We start from the raw sequence: 16,280 nt of genomic DNA on the forward strand, positions 1-16,280 counted from the left end.
TTGATCAGCGTGACATGACGGCTTAATGACATTACGTTGTTTTTGGGGCAACAGTGAACTGGTCTAAACTATATTTTGGGTTTTTTGTTTGTTTCTTTGGGGAATGATTTTCTAATTATAGAGGAAGATTTAGCCTGAGAATAGTAAGTGTTGCAGTTACTGAGTGTATGTGTGTCCGTGTGTACATTCTCGTGAACGTGTGTTAGTTGGGATGGAACCTGATGGAGCGTCCAAGATTATTAGAAGAATACGCAGAAGCAAACTGCATGAGCGTGGTCTTTTTTATAGGCTGCTCTTCAGTAGATGGTCCCACCTGTTTGCCACTGGATTTCTTCCTTCTAGTTACTTCCTTTTTCAGTGTGGGGCACCAGATTTCCAACCTTCTTTTTTGGGGGAAGGGAGTGTGATGGACATAGATCATTTATTCAGTAAGCATCTTGTAATATGGTAAGGAAGTATGATATAATAAACCATTTGTATTGGCAGAGAACAGGTTTTCTTTTTAACTGAAGGTAATTCCTCACTAGTATCTCGTCATAAAAATCCTGAAGTAGAATCACATGTAAGGCATGTGTCATTGTGGGCTGCTCCTCTGGGAGGTTCTTCAAAGACCCAATGCAAAGAGTTGAGTTTTGCAGTATGCAGTGTTATGTGATGTAGGGCATCCATTGTGATGCCCTTGCAGTATGCAGTGTGACGTGAATGCATGTAGGGCATCCATTGTGATGACAGGCATTTATGAAGATTTCTTTTGCAGCTTAGTGGTACTGTAGTCAATTAGACTGCTTTAAAAATGGTGCCTTTGGCCAGGCATGGTGGTTCACACCTGTAATCCCAGCACTATGGGAGACCAAGGTGGGCGAGTCACCTGAGATCAGGAGGTCAAGACCAGCCTGGGCAACATGGTGATAGCCTGTCTCTACAAAAATACAAAAATTAGCCGGGCATGATGGTGGGTGCCTATAATCCCAGCTACTCGGGAGGCTGAGGCAGGAGGATCGCTTGAATCTGGGAGGCGGAGATTGCAGTGAGCTGAGATTGCGCCATTGCAGTCCAGCCTGGGCGACAGAGTGAGAACAAACCGAAAAACAAACAAAGAAAATGTTGCCTTTTGTATAATTTATTTAACTCTGAATGTCATTTTGTTTTTAATTTCCTTATTAAAAGTCTTCATCTAAGGCCTTCATGGTTTTTCTTTGGCAGTATTGTGGTGGCTCCAGGTAATCATCCAGATACTAACTCTGGATGTGGCGGAGGCAGGCAGTGCCCTCGAGCAGTGCTCCTCTGACTTAAGTGTGCATGAGGCACCCGGCACTTGTTGAAATATGGGTTATGATTAGTGGGGTGGGGGCAAGGCCCAAGATTTCACATTTCTAGCAGAGGCTGCTGGTCCAGGGACCACACATTGAATTGCAAGCCCTAGGAAACTGATGCTTTTGTGGGTTGATTTTAGCTGTGTCCAGGTTTTTTTGTTTTGTTTTTCAGAATCAGCATCATCGTTTATTTTTTAATATTTTGTTGCCTGCTGTTCAAAAGTCAAGTTGAGAGTCAGGGGATACAAATCCTGCTTAGTCAAAAGTTTTTGTTAAATAGGCAGTTTCCTTTAGTCACCCTCTAAATCTGCTACCCTGATTAACATGAGTTCAAATCTAGCTGGGCATGGCGGTGTGCACCTGTAGACCAGGCTATGCGGGAGGCTGAGGCGAGAGGACCACTTAGCCCAGGAGTCTGAGGCTGCAGTGAGCTCAGGATTCCTTTTGTTAATATCCTAAAAACAATATATAAAAATAGCCCCACATAACACAAATAACAAAGTTTTAGGCCACACTTTCAAAGAAGAAAGCAAAATGCTAGTTTTTCTAAGCTCTGAGTTATGTGTATAAACCCCGGGGGATTTTTGATGAGTCTCAGCAAATCTCCTTCCTCCTCCGTTACAACATTTTGCGTATCCCTTCTCTGCTTTTTCAAACCCTCTCTGCTATTATTTGCAGCTTTTTGGCCCTAGAAAAGATGAGTCGAAGGTTTCTTTCTTTCCCTCTTGTGTCTTTGTAGTTATTTTAGGAATAGAAGTCCCTGAGGGACTGTGTTCAACAATGGCTTGGGTTGAAAAATACAAAATCAATTTCTTCATCCCAATTTTGACTCATTGATTTCTGTGAGCAAGTTATTTTGCTTTAACATTGGCACTTAGCCTTATGAAAATACAGTACGTGCAAGAAAGAAAGTTAGTGAGAAATACACAAGTACTAGTCACTCTTAGGAGAAAGTTGTAGTACATAAAATATTATTCCAATGATTGGTTTCTCTCTCTCTTTTTTTTTTTTAAGACGGAGTCTTGCTCTGTTGGCCAGGCTGGAGTGCAGTGGTATGCCCTCGACTCACTGCAAACTCCGCCTCCCGGGTTCCAATGATCCTCCTGCCTCAGCCTCCCGAGTATCTGGGATTACAGGTGTGCACCACCACACCCAGCTAATTTTTTGTATTTTTAGTAGAGGCAAGGTTTCACCATGTTGGCCAGGCTTGTCTCGAAATCCTGACCTCAAGTGATCCACCCGCCTCAGCCTCCCAAAGTGCTAGGATTACAGGCATGAGCCACCAGCGCCTGGCCGGTTTCTCTTTTATAAATGGTCAGTTTTGGGGGAGAGTTTAAGTTTTTTATCAATTGTAAAATGGCCATTTGCTCAGCCTGTCTAATCCTGACTACAGTGATGACAGTAAACCACGTGGCACCATTGACATTGAGCTGATCTTCAGGACGTGATGACAAGTATATTGTCTGTGCTAAAATGGATTTGGTAGATTTCATAACTTGAGCCATGAGGCCTGTCGTTCTGCATACTGATGGTTTTGGCAGGTTTGGAGATGGGTGTGTGTGTTAGCAATGGAAAGTAATTCTTTAGCCATGAGGTTTACTAGAGGAACAAATAACCATCTATAATGCTGACACCTGGACATTCAGGCTGTTCTGCCTTTAAGGAACTGAAAGTGAAGCCTGGGATGGGTAGAGAGTTTTCTAGTGCTCTCAGGCCATTTATTCATTCCGTTTAAATGTTCACCCCTGTGATCTTAATATATATATTAGTAGGCTTGTTTTTTTTGTGTGGGAAGATTAAATAAGATGGTGTAGGTATAACTTGTGGGGTGAGGTTAGCTTGTATTTCGAGTTCACCCTTTAGTCTAATCCCTTTCTACAATATAAGATGCCTGGCATGTACGTTTTTTTTTTTTTTCCGAGACAGAGTCTTGCTTTGTCACCCAGGCTGAAGTGCAATGGCGTAATCTTGGCTCAGTGTAGCCTCCGCCTTCCGGGTTCAAGTGATTATCTTGCCTCAGCCTCCTGAGTAGCTGGGATTACAGGCGCCCACCATCACGTATCGCTAATTTTTGTATTTTTAGTAGAGATGGGGTTTCACCATGTTGGCCAGGCTGGTCTCGAACTCCTGACCTCGTGATCTGCTCCGCCTCAGCTTCCCAAAGTGTTGGGATTATAGGCGTGAGCCACTGCACCTGGCCTGACATGGAATTTTTAATGATGACAGTGATGAGGTCAACAATAAAAATGACATGATAAGCCAAATCAGTCGCTTCCAAATTGATCAGCAGTACCACGCACGTGGCACATGCTCAGTAGCGGCTCTAGTATTTGGTCACAGATGTATCCAGGTAACCATGTGGAAGTGCAGTCACTGGAAGGAGCTTCTGCCCTTCTAAACGGGAGGAGGTTTCCTTCCTTGCTGCTAGAACCCAGGTCAATGGATTGAGAAACACCAAGCTGAGGCTGGACACAGTGGCTCATGCCTGTAATCCCAGCACTTTGAGAGTTCAAGGGCAGGAGGATCACTTGAGCCCAGGAGTTGGAGACCAGCCTGGCCAACATAGTGAGACTCTGTTTCTACAAAAAAATTAAACAACAACAACAACAACAAAAAACTAACTGGGCATGGTGGCATGAACAGGTAGTCTCAGCTGCTACTCAGGAGGCTGATGTCGGAGGATTGTTTGCACCTAGGAGTTGGAGATTACAGTGAACTATGATAACGCCACTGCACTCCAGCCTGGGCAGCAGAGCAGTACCTTCTGTTTCTTTCTTTTTTTTTTTTTTTTTTTTTGAGACAGAGTCTTGCTCTGTCGGCCAGGCTGGAGTGCAGTGGCATGATCTCGGCTCACTGCAATCTTCGCCTCCCGAGCTCAAGCAGTTCTCCTGCCCTAGCCTCCCAAGTAGCTGGGATTACAGGCGTATGCCACTACACCTGGCTAATTTTTGTAATTTTTTTTAGTAGAGAAGGCGTTTCACCATGTTGGACAGGCTGGTCTCGAACTCCTGACCTCGGGTAATCCGCCTGCCTTGGCCTCCCAAAGTGCTGGGCTTAGAGGCATGAGCCACCGCGCCCGGCCGACCCATTTCTTAAAAATGAAAAAGAGGCCAGGTGCAGTGGCTCATGCCTGTAATCCCAGCATTTTGGGATGCCGAGGCAGGTGGATCACCTGAGGTCAGGAGTTTGAGACCAGCTGGCCAACGTGTTGAAACCCCATACTAAAAATACAATACTTAGCTGGGCGTGGTGGTGCACACCTCTAATCCCAGCTACTCAGGAGGCTGCAGTGGGAGAATTTGCTTGAACCTGGGAGGCGGAGTTTGCAGTAAGCCAAAATCACACTATTGTACTCCAGGCTGGGTGACAGAGCAAGATTCCATCTCAAAAAATTATAATAATTAAAAAATAAAAAACCCCAAGCTGAAAGCCAACTAGTATGAAGAAAGTGAGTGCAGAAAACAACTAAGAAAAATCTATAGTATGCATACTTCAGTGAAATTTTGCTCATTTTGTGCTGCCCTTGGTTAAATGTGAACCGTATTATAAAAATGTGCCATTCCCTTAGCTTCCTGGATGACTCAGGAGTTAGTGATTCCATTGAAATGAGATCAGTTCTGCTGTGTTACGTTCATTTTTAGTTGTGCCTCCTGTGATTTTGTTAACTGGTCTGGGGTTTTGTGTTTTTTGTTTGTTCGGTTTTGGTTATCTGGTTTTGCCTCCTTTGCCCATTATGGTTTGGTTTAGTTTTCTGTGTGTGCACATCTTGTGCTTTTTGAAGAACCTCAATCATTTATCTATGACTGATTTCAGTATCATAAAGTTAAATTACCATGGGGTAGTTATGTAACTAGTGACTGAGTCCCCAAGTATCAAACCTGTTTAAACACAGCATTTTGTTCTCCAACATAAAATGGCAAAACTCCATCCTTGTGGACCGCCCCTTTGTATCCCTGTTGCTGTCTTGGGCTTTTAGGGTGTCTAAAATTACATATGGCTTGATTGATTGATTGATTGATTGATGATTGCGTAATTTATTTTGGCTTCCCAATTTGAACATCTGTTCTTTCCCCTTCACCCCTTTCCAGATGTCCCCTAGCTGTGCTGACCTCTGCACTGTGTAGTGTTGTCATCTGGTGGATTGTTTGTGACTACATTCTTCCCATCCTGCTATTCTGTCTCGATGGTTTCAGAACACAGTAGCCATCAGGACCCCCTGACAGATAGCTGCTGTAAGTGTCCCGTTCTGTTTCTCTGCCGTTGCTTACTTCTGGTGCCTAGTGTGGTTCCCACAATGCATGTTTTTCTCCTTGTCAGCTCCTAGCTTTGTTGGTTTGCCTATTTTCAAAGGTTCTTTTTCTGAATCTTTTCAATTAATGGGATGGTGGTGGGGAGGGAAGGTGGGCTTCACTGTTCCTCTATAGAAAGGATATTAAAAGTAACATATCTTGTTTTAAAGTTATGCTTATCCTTAACAGATATTTCAAAATAGCAGTTGATAAATGAAGACACTGAAACAGGTTTTCTTCCCTATCAAAAGTAGTTAGTTAGCTTGGGATAATTGGGGTGGTTTTATTTTTGTTGGTTGGCTATACAGTTTTCCTCTAGTTGTTTCTGTGTCTTGAGTATGTCCTTCCCAATCTAGCAAGGAAGCATTTTCCCCACTGATCTACTTTCATTAAATATGTGATTTTGTAGCCTCGAAATCTGCCGTTGTACAGCAGCTCTCTCATAAGTCTTCTCTCTAGTGTGCAGAATGTCCTGCTCTGTCTCATTTTCCTCCTCCCCTTTAGGGAATACAGTAAGTACAGTGTGTAGCACTTGATACTAAATGAAGGTAGGAGGTCGGAGCTGAGGCCGCCTGTTGAAGTTGGTGCATTCCCATATGACGGTCATTGCTCCCGCTTTTCTCCTTGCCCAAACATAGCCAGAATGCCTTTATTAGGCTGATAGCAGCAAATTTGTATTCTCTTGAGATCTTTTATCTTTGAAATGAAGACCTTAACAGCGAAGAGGCTTTATTTCTGCAGAAGAATGTGCAAGAGGCCCACTTGGGGAGCAACCTGTTGAAGACCCCCAGAAGGCGGGTATGTCCTGCGTCACGGGGTCCACCGCCACCCTCCTGTGTCTGAGCTGCATTCTTCCTTCTCTCAAGCTTTCCCCTTAACTCATATTTTAAGAATTTCTTCTCTTTTCTCCTCTTGGACTTGGAAGTTATGAAAGAATGCAAAAGTTCCTTGCAAGATCTCTTCCAAAGAAAAATTCCATTGCAACCAACTCTGGTACTTTGTGGTTTCATTGAGTATTTTCACATAGCTGAGAAAGATTTAAAAATCAAGCTGATTTCACTCTTCAGAATTAGGCAAAACCTGCTTAACTTGCTCCTATTGATGGCATTTTCTTGAATATCTTACAAATAAAAGCTTATTGTCGCGCATTCAGACCTGCTGTATTTCTGAGATAGATCAACCTTTTGGGTGTTTTCTCCTTTACTTCTCTTAGTCAGCTTTGATTGCCACATATTCTGACTCAAAAGCATCATGCACTACTTAGATTTATTCTTCTCAAACTGTTGCAAGTGGCAGAGATGTTCCGAATGGGTGGAACAGTTGCTAATAATACTTAGGCACTTTGTGGTTGAATGATCATTCCCAGGGTAAGTTTAAAAACGGTCTCTATCAGGCTCTTTGCTTTCAGTATTCCATGTAAACTATACCTCCTGTTATTGTTGTTAATGACGTTTGCCGTGGTATTTCTAGACCCAAGCAGAGTATTCAGTTTAGCCTGACTAATTATTTGGAATTTTCAGAAGCAAAAAACTTGTGACAGGCCGGGCGCGGTGGCTCAAGCCTGTAATCCCAGCACTTTGGGAGGCCGAGACGGGCGGATCACGAGGTCAGGAGATCGAGACCATCCTGGCTGACACAGTGAAACCCCGTCTCTACTAAAAAATACAAAAAAACTAGCCGGGCGAGGTGGCGGGCGCCTGTAGTCCCAGCTACTCGGGAGGCTGAGGCAGGAGAATGGCGTGAACCCGGGAGGCAGAGCTTGCAGTGAGCCAAGATCACGCCACTGCACTCCAGCCTGGGCGGCAGAGCAAGACTGTGTCTCAAAAAAAAAAAAAAAAAAAAAAAACTTGTGACAGTTACAGTGGTGTTAATCAGTATCATCTTTGTAGCACCCCATGACTTTCTTTCCAAAGGGTTTCATTTGTAAGTTGGTGACTCCTGAGTGCCACCATCCACCATCAGCACCACCCACCTCTGCTGGCAGCGGACGCAGGTGGCATGGCATCGTTTGATCAGTTGTTTCCAGTGAAAAGCTCCCGTTATGCGGCATGCCTGGAGAATTAGGCCATAACAACACTTCAGGCTCCTGAGTCAGACCCGGAGATAGTGGGAAAGGCTTGTCTGAAGGCAGCAGGGCCTCAGGGTCACCTTTGTGCATGCTCTTGTAGTGTCCGGAGTGGACAGCCAGTACATAGTGCATAGTTGTCCTGATGGATTGTTTTCTTGGAATTGGACATTTATGTTCCAGACCTGGCTTTTTAGTTTTTGGCTTGGCTGTGTTCCTCGGGTTGCAGATTTCACTGTATCTGAAGTCTCAGAGTACCGAGGCTCCAAGGATGCTGCAGAGAAGGTGGTGAACTGCAGTACAGGCAAGAGGTAGGTAGGACAGAGGATTTTGTCAGGGGAGATGGGAAGGAAGAAATTGCATCTGCTGCATGCTGCTCTGCAAAGCCATGCCTGGCCTGGGTTGGGAGGCAGAAGGCAGCGAGTGCCCGGGTTCTCTGTGGCAGAGGCAACGCGTCACCCTCTGGTGCCTGTCAGGTGGTGTGCACTGTCACTGGTGATAGCTCAGTGGAGTTCTACCCCCACCCCGACTTCATCAGTGCGTAACCTGCAGTTAGGATAAATACTGTGTTGTCAGTGCAAATAACTGGAATCTTCCCTGGTATGATTAGCACACTCAAGTTCTATCATTCTCTTGGTTTTAAAGTTCCACAGAAATTACTAGCTGTTTAATATTGTTATTATATTAGTTCACTTTACACTAATTTTATAGAGAAATAAATACTTTTTAAAAGATGTTTTCCAGCAGCCTAAGAATGGCTGCACGATTGAGCCGTAGTGTCTTGTTTTGAATGCCATTTCAACACTTCAGTCTTAGTTAATTTGAGAAATCAGGATTCAGATTTCCTAAGCAGGCAGTGTATCAGCTCTTGTGTTTTCCTCAGATTAATTATTTTGCAGTGTGATTGTTGTCTGTACTTTTGGCCAACCATGGCCTCAAATAATTTGAGAAGTAGGTGTTGTATTTCAAAAAAGAGCCAACAGGAGTCTCGTTTTCCCCGTGCATGAGGCAGCGGCCCAGGGGAGCGTGAGAGCTGTGGCAGTGCCAGTGCTGGCCTGGGCTTGGGAAGTAGCAGTGAAGCAGCAGCGGTTTGTTTTGTTTCATGCAAAATTCTATATTCAGATTTTTAGCAGAGATGAATAAATATTTTCCCTTCACTTTATATAAACAAATAATTTTTAGGGATGGGCAGGCTGATTCATACCTACAAATCTCAACACTTTGGAAGGTCGAGGCAAGAGAATCACGGAGGCCAGGATTTTGAGACCAGCATGGGTCACATAGCGAGACCTCCATCTCTATAAAATGAAAACTAAAAAAGTTAGCTGGGTGTGGCGACATGTACCTGTAGTCCCAGCTACTCTGGAGGCTGAGGTGGGAGGATCAGTTGAGTCCAGGATTTGAGGCTGCAGTGAGCTATGATTGCGTCACTGCACTCCAGCCTGGGCAACAGAGTGAGACCCTGTCTCTTAAAAAAAAAAAGAAAAAAAAGAATTTAAAAATAATCCTTTGTTTTTAGAAGTAGAATTCACAAGCCAGGGTAATAGTTGCCTTTAATCCTACAATTAAGTCTTCACATACACTCTTTTTTTTTTTTTTTTTTTTAAATACAGAGTCTCAATCACCCGGGCTGGAGATCGGTGACACAAACATGGCTCACTACAGTCTTGACCCTGAGAGGTCAAGGTCAAGGTGATCCTCCTACCTCAACCTCCCAAGTAGCTGGAACCATAGGCACGCCCCACCACGCCCAGCTAATTATTATTATTATTATTTTGTAGAGAGGACGTCTCACTATGTTTAAGAATTTGGGCTTCTTAATGGTGTCTTGTTTCATGGCTGAAAATCTGAGAAGCTACTTTTACTTTTGAACACAAAGATTTGTTTGGCTGGAGGATTTCTTTGGTGTAGGAATTGCTTAAAATGACCAGGCTGGTCTCGAACTTTTGGCCTCAAGTGATCCTCCTGCCTTGGTCTCCCAAAGTGCTGGAATTATAGGCATAAGCCACCACACCCAGCGCCTTTGTCTGTTGTGTTAGAACATGCAACGTATCAGATGATCACACTCTAGGAGAATTTCTGAACCAAACATTGGCTGATTTATCCAGGATTCACATCCCTCTGTGAGACAGAAAGCTAGTTTCAAGGGTCCGTCAGAAATCCGGCATGAGTAAAGTGAAACAGTGGGGAAAACTGCCCCGCCTTCTCCCCAGAAGGCTTGGACCGCTGGCCCAGACAAGCTCCAGGTTCTGCTCTGGTTGCTTTTTTTCTTTTTTGAGATGGAGTCTCGCTCTTTGGCCCAGGCTGGAGTACAGTGGTGCAATCTTGGCTCACTGCCACCTGTGCCGCCCGCGTTCAAGCAGTTCTCCTGCCTCAGCCACCTGAGTAGCTGGGATTATAGGCACCTGCCACCACACCCGGCTGATTTTTGTATTTTTAGTAGAGACAGGGTTTCACCATCTTGGCCAGGCTGGTCTTGAACTCCTGACCTTGTGATCCACCCGCCTTGGCCTCTCAAAGTGCTAGGATTACAGGCGTGAGCCACCATGCCCAGCCTCTTGTTGCTTTTTCAGTGATGAGACGTTTAGCATTTCACTAAGTGTTGGATATGCTTTGGTTTGGGTGATGCTAAGGTTGTAGAAATGTATTAATCTTAGCATATTTTAAGGCCCTGTCTTTGGTATATTAGCCAGCATGGTGGTAGCTGAGGCCTATGAGGTGGGATGCCCACTGATTGGTAATGGTTCCTTTTTACTCTTTTGAGCTGGGTTCTCATAAGTTGTTACTGGCTTTCTCACCTTTATGTTTTGAATAGGAGAGAATAAAGCTTAAGTCAGTGTTTTCTCTTTCAGAAAATTAAAAGTTGGTATCTATAAATGTGTGTGTATGTGTTTAGTTTGTCATTGATTATCTCTTGAAGAAAAAAGTTGCATATAGGCCTGGCGTGGTGGCTCACACCTGTAATCCCAGCACTTTGGGAGGCTGAGGTGGGCAGATCACCTGAGGTCAGGAGTTCGAGACCAGCTTGGCCAACATGGCAAAACCTCATCTTTACTAAAAATACAAAAATTAGCCAGGTGAGGTTGTGGGCGCCCATGGTCCCAGCTACTCAGGAGGCTGAGGCAGGAGGATCGTTTGAACCTGGGAGGTGGAGGTTGCAGTGAGCCGAGATTACACCACTGCACTCCAGCCTGGACAACAGAGCAAGACTCTGTCTCAAAAAAAAAAAAAAGAAAAGAAAAGAATTGCATATAAAATCTTTTGATGTCTTCTGCTATTTTCCCTATGACAATTTAAAGAAAAAAAAGTCAGAGGACCATCTGCCTCTAAAAGGACATTCCATGTGGCCTTTATCTCAGGGTGTTCTTTTCTGATTCATCGTGTACTTCCTCCTGGGCAGTCTACTCTCATAGGCACCAGTTTCTCAAGCTTTTTAGAGTTTAATTAAGGCAAGCTTTTCAAAATTTAAGTGTTTTCACTTTCATTATAGTGGCACTTGGAGATTTAGTAAGTGTTATAATCCAGACGAAACTCATATTTTGCTTAAACACTTTCTAAAATTTTGAAATGTTACATAAAATTAGTATTGATTTAGTGGATTATTACCCATACTTACAGCTTTGAAGAGTAAATATTGTATAGTTATTTCCTGACTTTATGTTCCTATTCTTTAGAATTTGGGCTTCTTAATGGTGTCTTGTTTCATGACTGAAAGTCTGAGAAGCTACTTTTGCTTTTGTTGGGCAGAAAGATTTGTTTGGCTGGTGAATTTCTTTGGTGTGGGAATTGCTTAAAATGCCAAGTCATTCACCTTCCAGAAGCAAAGCCCTCCGGTTATCTTTGTGTAGCCTTCAAAGAGAAATGAGACGCTTCATTTTAAAAGGCCTTGATGTAAAAATGTGTTCACCTTTTTTTGGTAAATGTGTTGATGGAAAATCCTCTCAATTCTCAAGATAATTTGCACTAAAGTGCAAAAATACTTTCCTCTGTCAAGTATTTGCAAATGGTTTCAGTGAATGTAATCTTATTTTTTTCCAACTATTTTCAGAGTAATTCTTCAATCCAGTGTTCAGAGCTGTAAAACATCTGAACCTAACATTTCTGGCAGTGCAGGCATTACTAAAAGAACCACCAGATCTGCTTCAAGGAAAAGCAGTGTTAAAAGGTGAGAAAAGAATCCTACTCTTCTGAAAAGTTGCAAGCATTGGCTTTCCAGTTTAATATTTGGGCCCTACCTCTGAAGATTGACATGAAATTAGGAGAAAGTAGAGTCTGTGTGTTACTTGTTCATTATCTAAGAAAATCTGGACCATTTTAATGTAGGCTTTCGTTTTGTATTTCAGAAGTAATTCTCGACACTGGAAATATGGTGTCTGGGTCGTGATATGGGAAAGTTTTTAAATTAAGAATTTCCAGAGCTGGCTGTCAGGACTTGGAGGACATCATTCTAGTGCATATCAGACACAGCATCATTGCTGGACGATTAGCTGAAATGAGTGTGATGGTGGACATGACACAGCATCGTTGCTGGACGATTAGCTGAAATGAGTGTGATGGTGGACATGACACAGCATCACTGCTGGACGATTAGCTGAAATGAGTGTGAGTGAGTTACATGAGGTAACTCTAGAGAGTCTGAGGATCCTTCTCTGCCTAGTGACTCTTTGTCCTCTTGGCCACAGCCCACACGGGAGGCACTAGTTCTTTCACTGTCAGCACTGTCTTCAGTAAGTGGAGGCAAAATTTCGCAAAACCAACGTGTTCTGTGACCACGTCGGTGACTCTGTTGTCTTTGGGTATTTCTCATGAAGTAGACATGCCATTTTTAAAGTATTCTGATAACAGATCCCATCTGAAGAGAGAATAGATAGCCCAGGAGTGGAAGTGGGGATAGAGGGCTCAGGAGTAGAAGAGGGCATCTTTTCATCTTTGCCTGGTGTTGGCCGCCCATGCAGTCCTGTTTCTGTTCTCCTGGTAAAAACGATCTCTTCTAACAGACGTGAGTGACCTGAAGATAATCAGAACCAGACTTTAAAATGTCCTGCACATGTGCCCCGCTTCTCTTCGGCTTCCCTGCCCTGTGTATCTGAGGCTTTGGGCCTCAGGGCCTTATCAGTGTAAAATTAGTCCCCAGTGCAAAGCAGCCAGTCTCCCGAGGGACCCTTGGCAGAGCTGGGAGCTCTGTGTGCTTCGCATTTGGAGGACTCGTTCAGCTCTGCCGTGTTTCCTCGTCACTGTCTGTTTTGCACAACCTTACTGCACACTTACACTCACATGAGGACGCAGCAGTGCCCCGGCATGAGGATTTGAGGACTGTCAGGCACTGACTTATGATTCTAGGATTTAAAATTTTTCATTAGAAATGTACCAAATATTCCTATTTCTTTACTCTTTGATTCTACTTGAGAAGAATATTAGAGAAATGCTGACCAAAGGTCAAAGATTTAGGTACATTGGAACAGCGGCGGAGTGTTATCTCTAACAGTGAGAAACAGGAAGTGGGCTCAAGATTGTTACATTATGCCAAATGAATTGGGAGTCATACAGTTTAGTGCACGAAGCAATGAGTGAAAAGAGCCATGCATAACAATTCTGAAGTATGGGCCGGGCGCAGTGCCTCACGCCTGTAATCCCAGCACTTTGGGAAGCCGAGGTGGGTGGATCACTTGAGGTCAGGAGTTTGAGACCAGCCTGGCCAACATGGTGAAACCTCATCTCTACTAAAAATACAAAAATTAGCCGGGCGTGGTGGCGGGCACGTGTGGTCCCAGCTACTCGGGAGGCTGAGGCAGGAGAATTGCTTAAACATGGGAGGCGGAGGTTGCAGTGAGCCGAGATCGCGCCACTGCACTCCAGCCTGGGTGAAAGAGCGAGACTCTGTCTCAAAAAAAAAAAAAAAAATCTGAAGTATGACTGTAATTTTGTAAGTGTAAGTATACTATGTAGTATAGAAATACAGAGATGTGTAAATATTTATATACCTACAATACATCTGTATTTATAGATGAATAAGTGTCTATATATGTATAGAAATAAGACAAAGGAAAATATGCTATGATACTAATAAAAGTTCTGGTTGGTGGGACAGTTGGGATTTTTTTTTCTTTTTTATCATCTTATTTTCCAATTTTTTTACAATAAATGAAGGGAAATGGGAGTGTTTCAACTGATACTTTTAGGTGAGCCAAACTGTTAATTCAGGCCAGGTGCAGTGGCTCATGCCTGTAATCCCAGCACTTCGGGAGGCCAAGGCAGGTAGATCATGAGGTCAGGAGTTCAAGACCAGCCTGGCCAAGATGGTGAAACCTCGTCTCTACTAAAAATACAAAAATTAGCTGGGTGCAGTGGCGGGTGCCTGTAATCCCAGCTACTCAGGAGGCTGAGGCTGGAGAATCACTTGAACTTCGGAGGCAGAGCTTACATGAGCCGAGATTACGCCATTGAACCCCAGCCTGGGTGACAGAGCAAGACTCCGTCTCAAAAAAAAAAATCAAATAAAAAGCCTATTGTTGATGACAGTTAATTAGTTAATTTTGACATGTCTTGAAGGGGTGTATCCTTTTTAGGTATGAGTGCATGAGTACTCAGGCTTTTTGTTTTTCTCTCTTTGACATGGAATTGCCCAGGCCGGAGTGCAATAGTGTTATCTCGGCTCACTACAACCTTCGCCTTCCGGGTTCAAACCATTCTCCTGCCTCATCCTCCCAAGTAGCTAGGATTACTACTTGTGGGTGGCATGTACCACCACACCTGGCTAATTTTTGTATTTTTAGTAGAGATGGGGTTTCACCATTTTGGCCAGGCTGATCTCAAACTCCTGATCTCAAATGATCCACCTGCCTCAGCCTCCCAAAGCACTGGGATTACAGGCATGAGCCACCGCGCCTGGCCGCTCAGGTTTTTATTACAGCCTGGTGTGTCTTGCACATTTAATTCTGCTGTTTGCTTTTTTAGATTATGCTTTTTAGGTTACAGAGGAGTAGAGTCCGGGAGCCTGGCCGGTGCTTGCCAGGTCATACCGTCTTCCTTTGAGGAGGAAGGGCTGGCCTTGCCTCTGTTTTTCTATCTAGGTCTTGTTGCGTTTCCATGTCAGTCTGGTGACCGGAACTCCTGCCTCTCTGGAGAAGTGGTTCCTGGTTGCAGCAAGCATCTGCCTGAGGCCCCTGGCAGGGATGATATGAGGGTCCTAAGGGAGATTTCAGAGCCAGTGATCTGGACTGAATGTTGAAATGGCCCAAAGCAGTTTCCAGGAATTTTGGATAGTTCTGAAAACCAAAAAGACTTCCTTTAAATTCCAGGATGGACTTTCAGAGATGATGTGGAGAGCAAAAGGAGCCTAACAGTGAGGATTAACTGGGGCTCACCTTCCTCTAAGCGGGTTCTTTCTTTGTGCCTCTTTTGGGGCTTCGGCCTGTGTGCACATCACCTTACCTGTTATCCACCTGCAGCTTACAAAAGAAAAGCAAATAAATTATGTATAGTTTTTAAGAATTGGAGTCAGCCAAGCTGTAGCCTGGAGCTTTTATCCTACTGAATATTGTTCATAATATCCTACTGAATCGTATTCATTTCTGGTTGGAGGGTAATGAGGGAGTTAGTATGTTGGTGCATGGTCTGATTCTGGGCACAATAGTATGAGCTAAATTTGAATAAATTTTTGAGTGAAATCTTTAAACAGCAGTAGAAAAAAAAATAGAGCACCCTTTTGGGGTCCTTTCATCCCTACAAGCTGCAAGGCACCAGGGTTGCCAGTTCCTGCTGGCTTGTCATCATCTCTGTGGCTCATAGGAACTTGACCTCCCCTTTTCATGTTCCTTGGCATCCAGGATGAAGACTCCACCCAAACTCGCTTTGCACTTAATTGGCGCTTTTGATTTTTGGGTTTACTGAGAGGCTCTTCAGCTTTGGGGAACTTTTTCAAAAACCTCAAAAGAGCAATTACTTGCAGCAGCTGAAAAAATAGGAGTGATGTCTTCACTATTTGTCTTTGGGAAAAGGTGCCGCAGTTTCTCACAGAAGGTGACTATCCCCTCGTGTATCCACTTGAGGCTGTGCCCCATCGAAACCTAAATTTCATGTGGCCACAGGTCTGGGACGGCCGCCAGACAGCCTGTGTGGCCCTCGGTCCTGCCAGGGCTCTCTGTGGCACCTTCTCATTCCCTTCCCCGAGTCTGGAGAGGGAGCGAGTGAGCTTCTCCACTTCCCACTTCCTGGTAGAGCTACAAATCCATGCTAACCTTTCTCTTTTAAGAATTAATAAATCCAGTGAATAATTGGCTCCATTGAATTGGCCTGTTTTCAGTGTTCTCATGTGACCTCTGTGAAGAGCTGTCTTAGAACAGTCTTGGAAATTTCATCGTGCTCCGAGTGAGAGCCTGCAGCCACCTCATTTGCTCGAATTCACTCATGTCTTCACGCAGCCCTTCCGCCGGTGCGTGTTTGTTAGCTTATGCAGTTTCTTTTGGGCAGGCTCTTTTTTTAAAATGATAACCTCATTCATTTTCTAAGAAACCGTCATGTACAAGTTACTTTAACTCTTGAGTTGCATCACTGGGAGCCATCACTTTCTGCTGCAGCTGCCAAACCAAACCTAAGGTCCGGACTTTGGGGTGC

At 44.0% G+C, this 16,280-nt stretch overlaps 1 protein-coding gene across 31 annotated transcripts in view; it reads left to right on the forward strand.

Annotated features, from left to right (window-relative positions):
- Positions 1–16,280, forward strand: part of CDC14B (cell division cycle 14B) — a 141,976-nt gene that overhangs the window by 99,545 nt on the left and 26,151 nt on the right. For 5 of the 31 annotated variants that reach the window (XM_077966504.1, XM_015118114.3, XM_077966497.1 and 2 more), the window contains 2 exons: positions 11,716–11,832; positions 12,011–13,752. The exons of 7 other annotated variants lie outside the window; for them this stretch is intronic. In XM_077966504.1, coding sequence (XP_077822630.1) covers positions 11,716–11,832; positions 12,011–12,068 — 175 coding nt within the window. In that variant the 3' untranslated portion in view covers positions 12,069–13,752. Of the gene's footprint in view, positions 1–5,401; positions 6,401–11,715; positions 11,833–12,010; positions 13,753–16,280 lie in introns of those variants that run through there. 19 more of the 31 variants (XM_077966510.1, XM_015118118.2, XM_028835387.2 and 16 more) reach the window with 6 other exon arrangements.

The sequence above is a fragment of the Macaca mulatta genome, chromosome 15 (assembly GCF_049350105.2).
Source record: "Macaca mulatta isolate MMU2019108-1 chromosome 15, T2T-MMU8v2.0, whole genome shotgun sequence".
Taxonomy (NCBI): Eukaryota; Metazoa; Chordata; class Mammalia; order Primates; family Cercopithecidae; genus Macaca; species Macaca mulatta.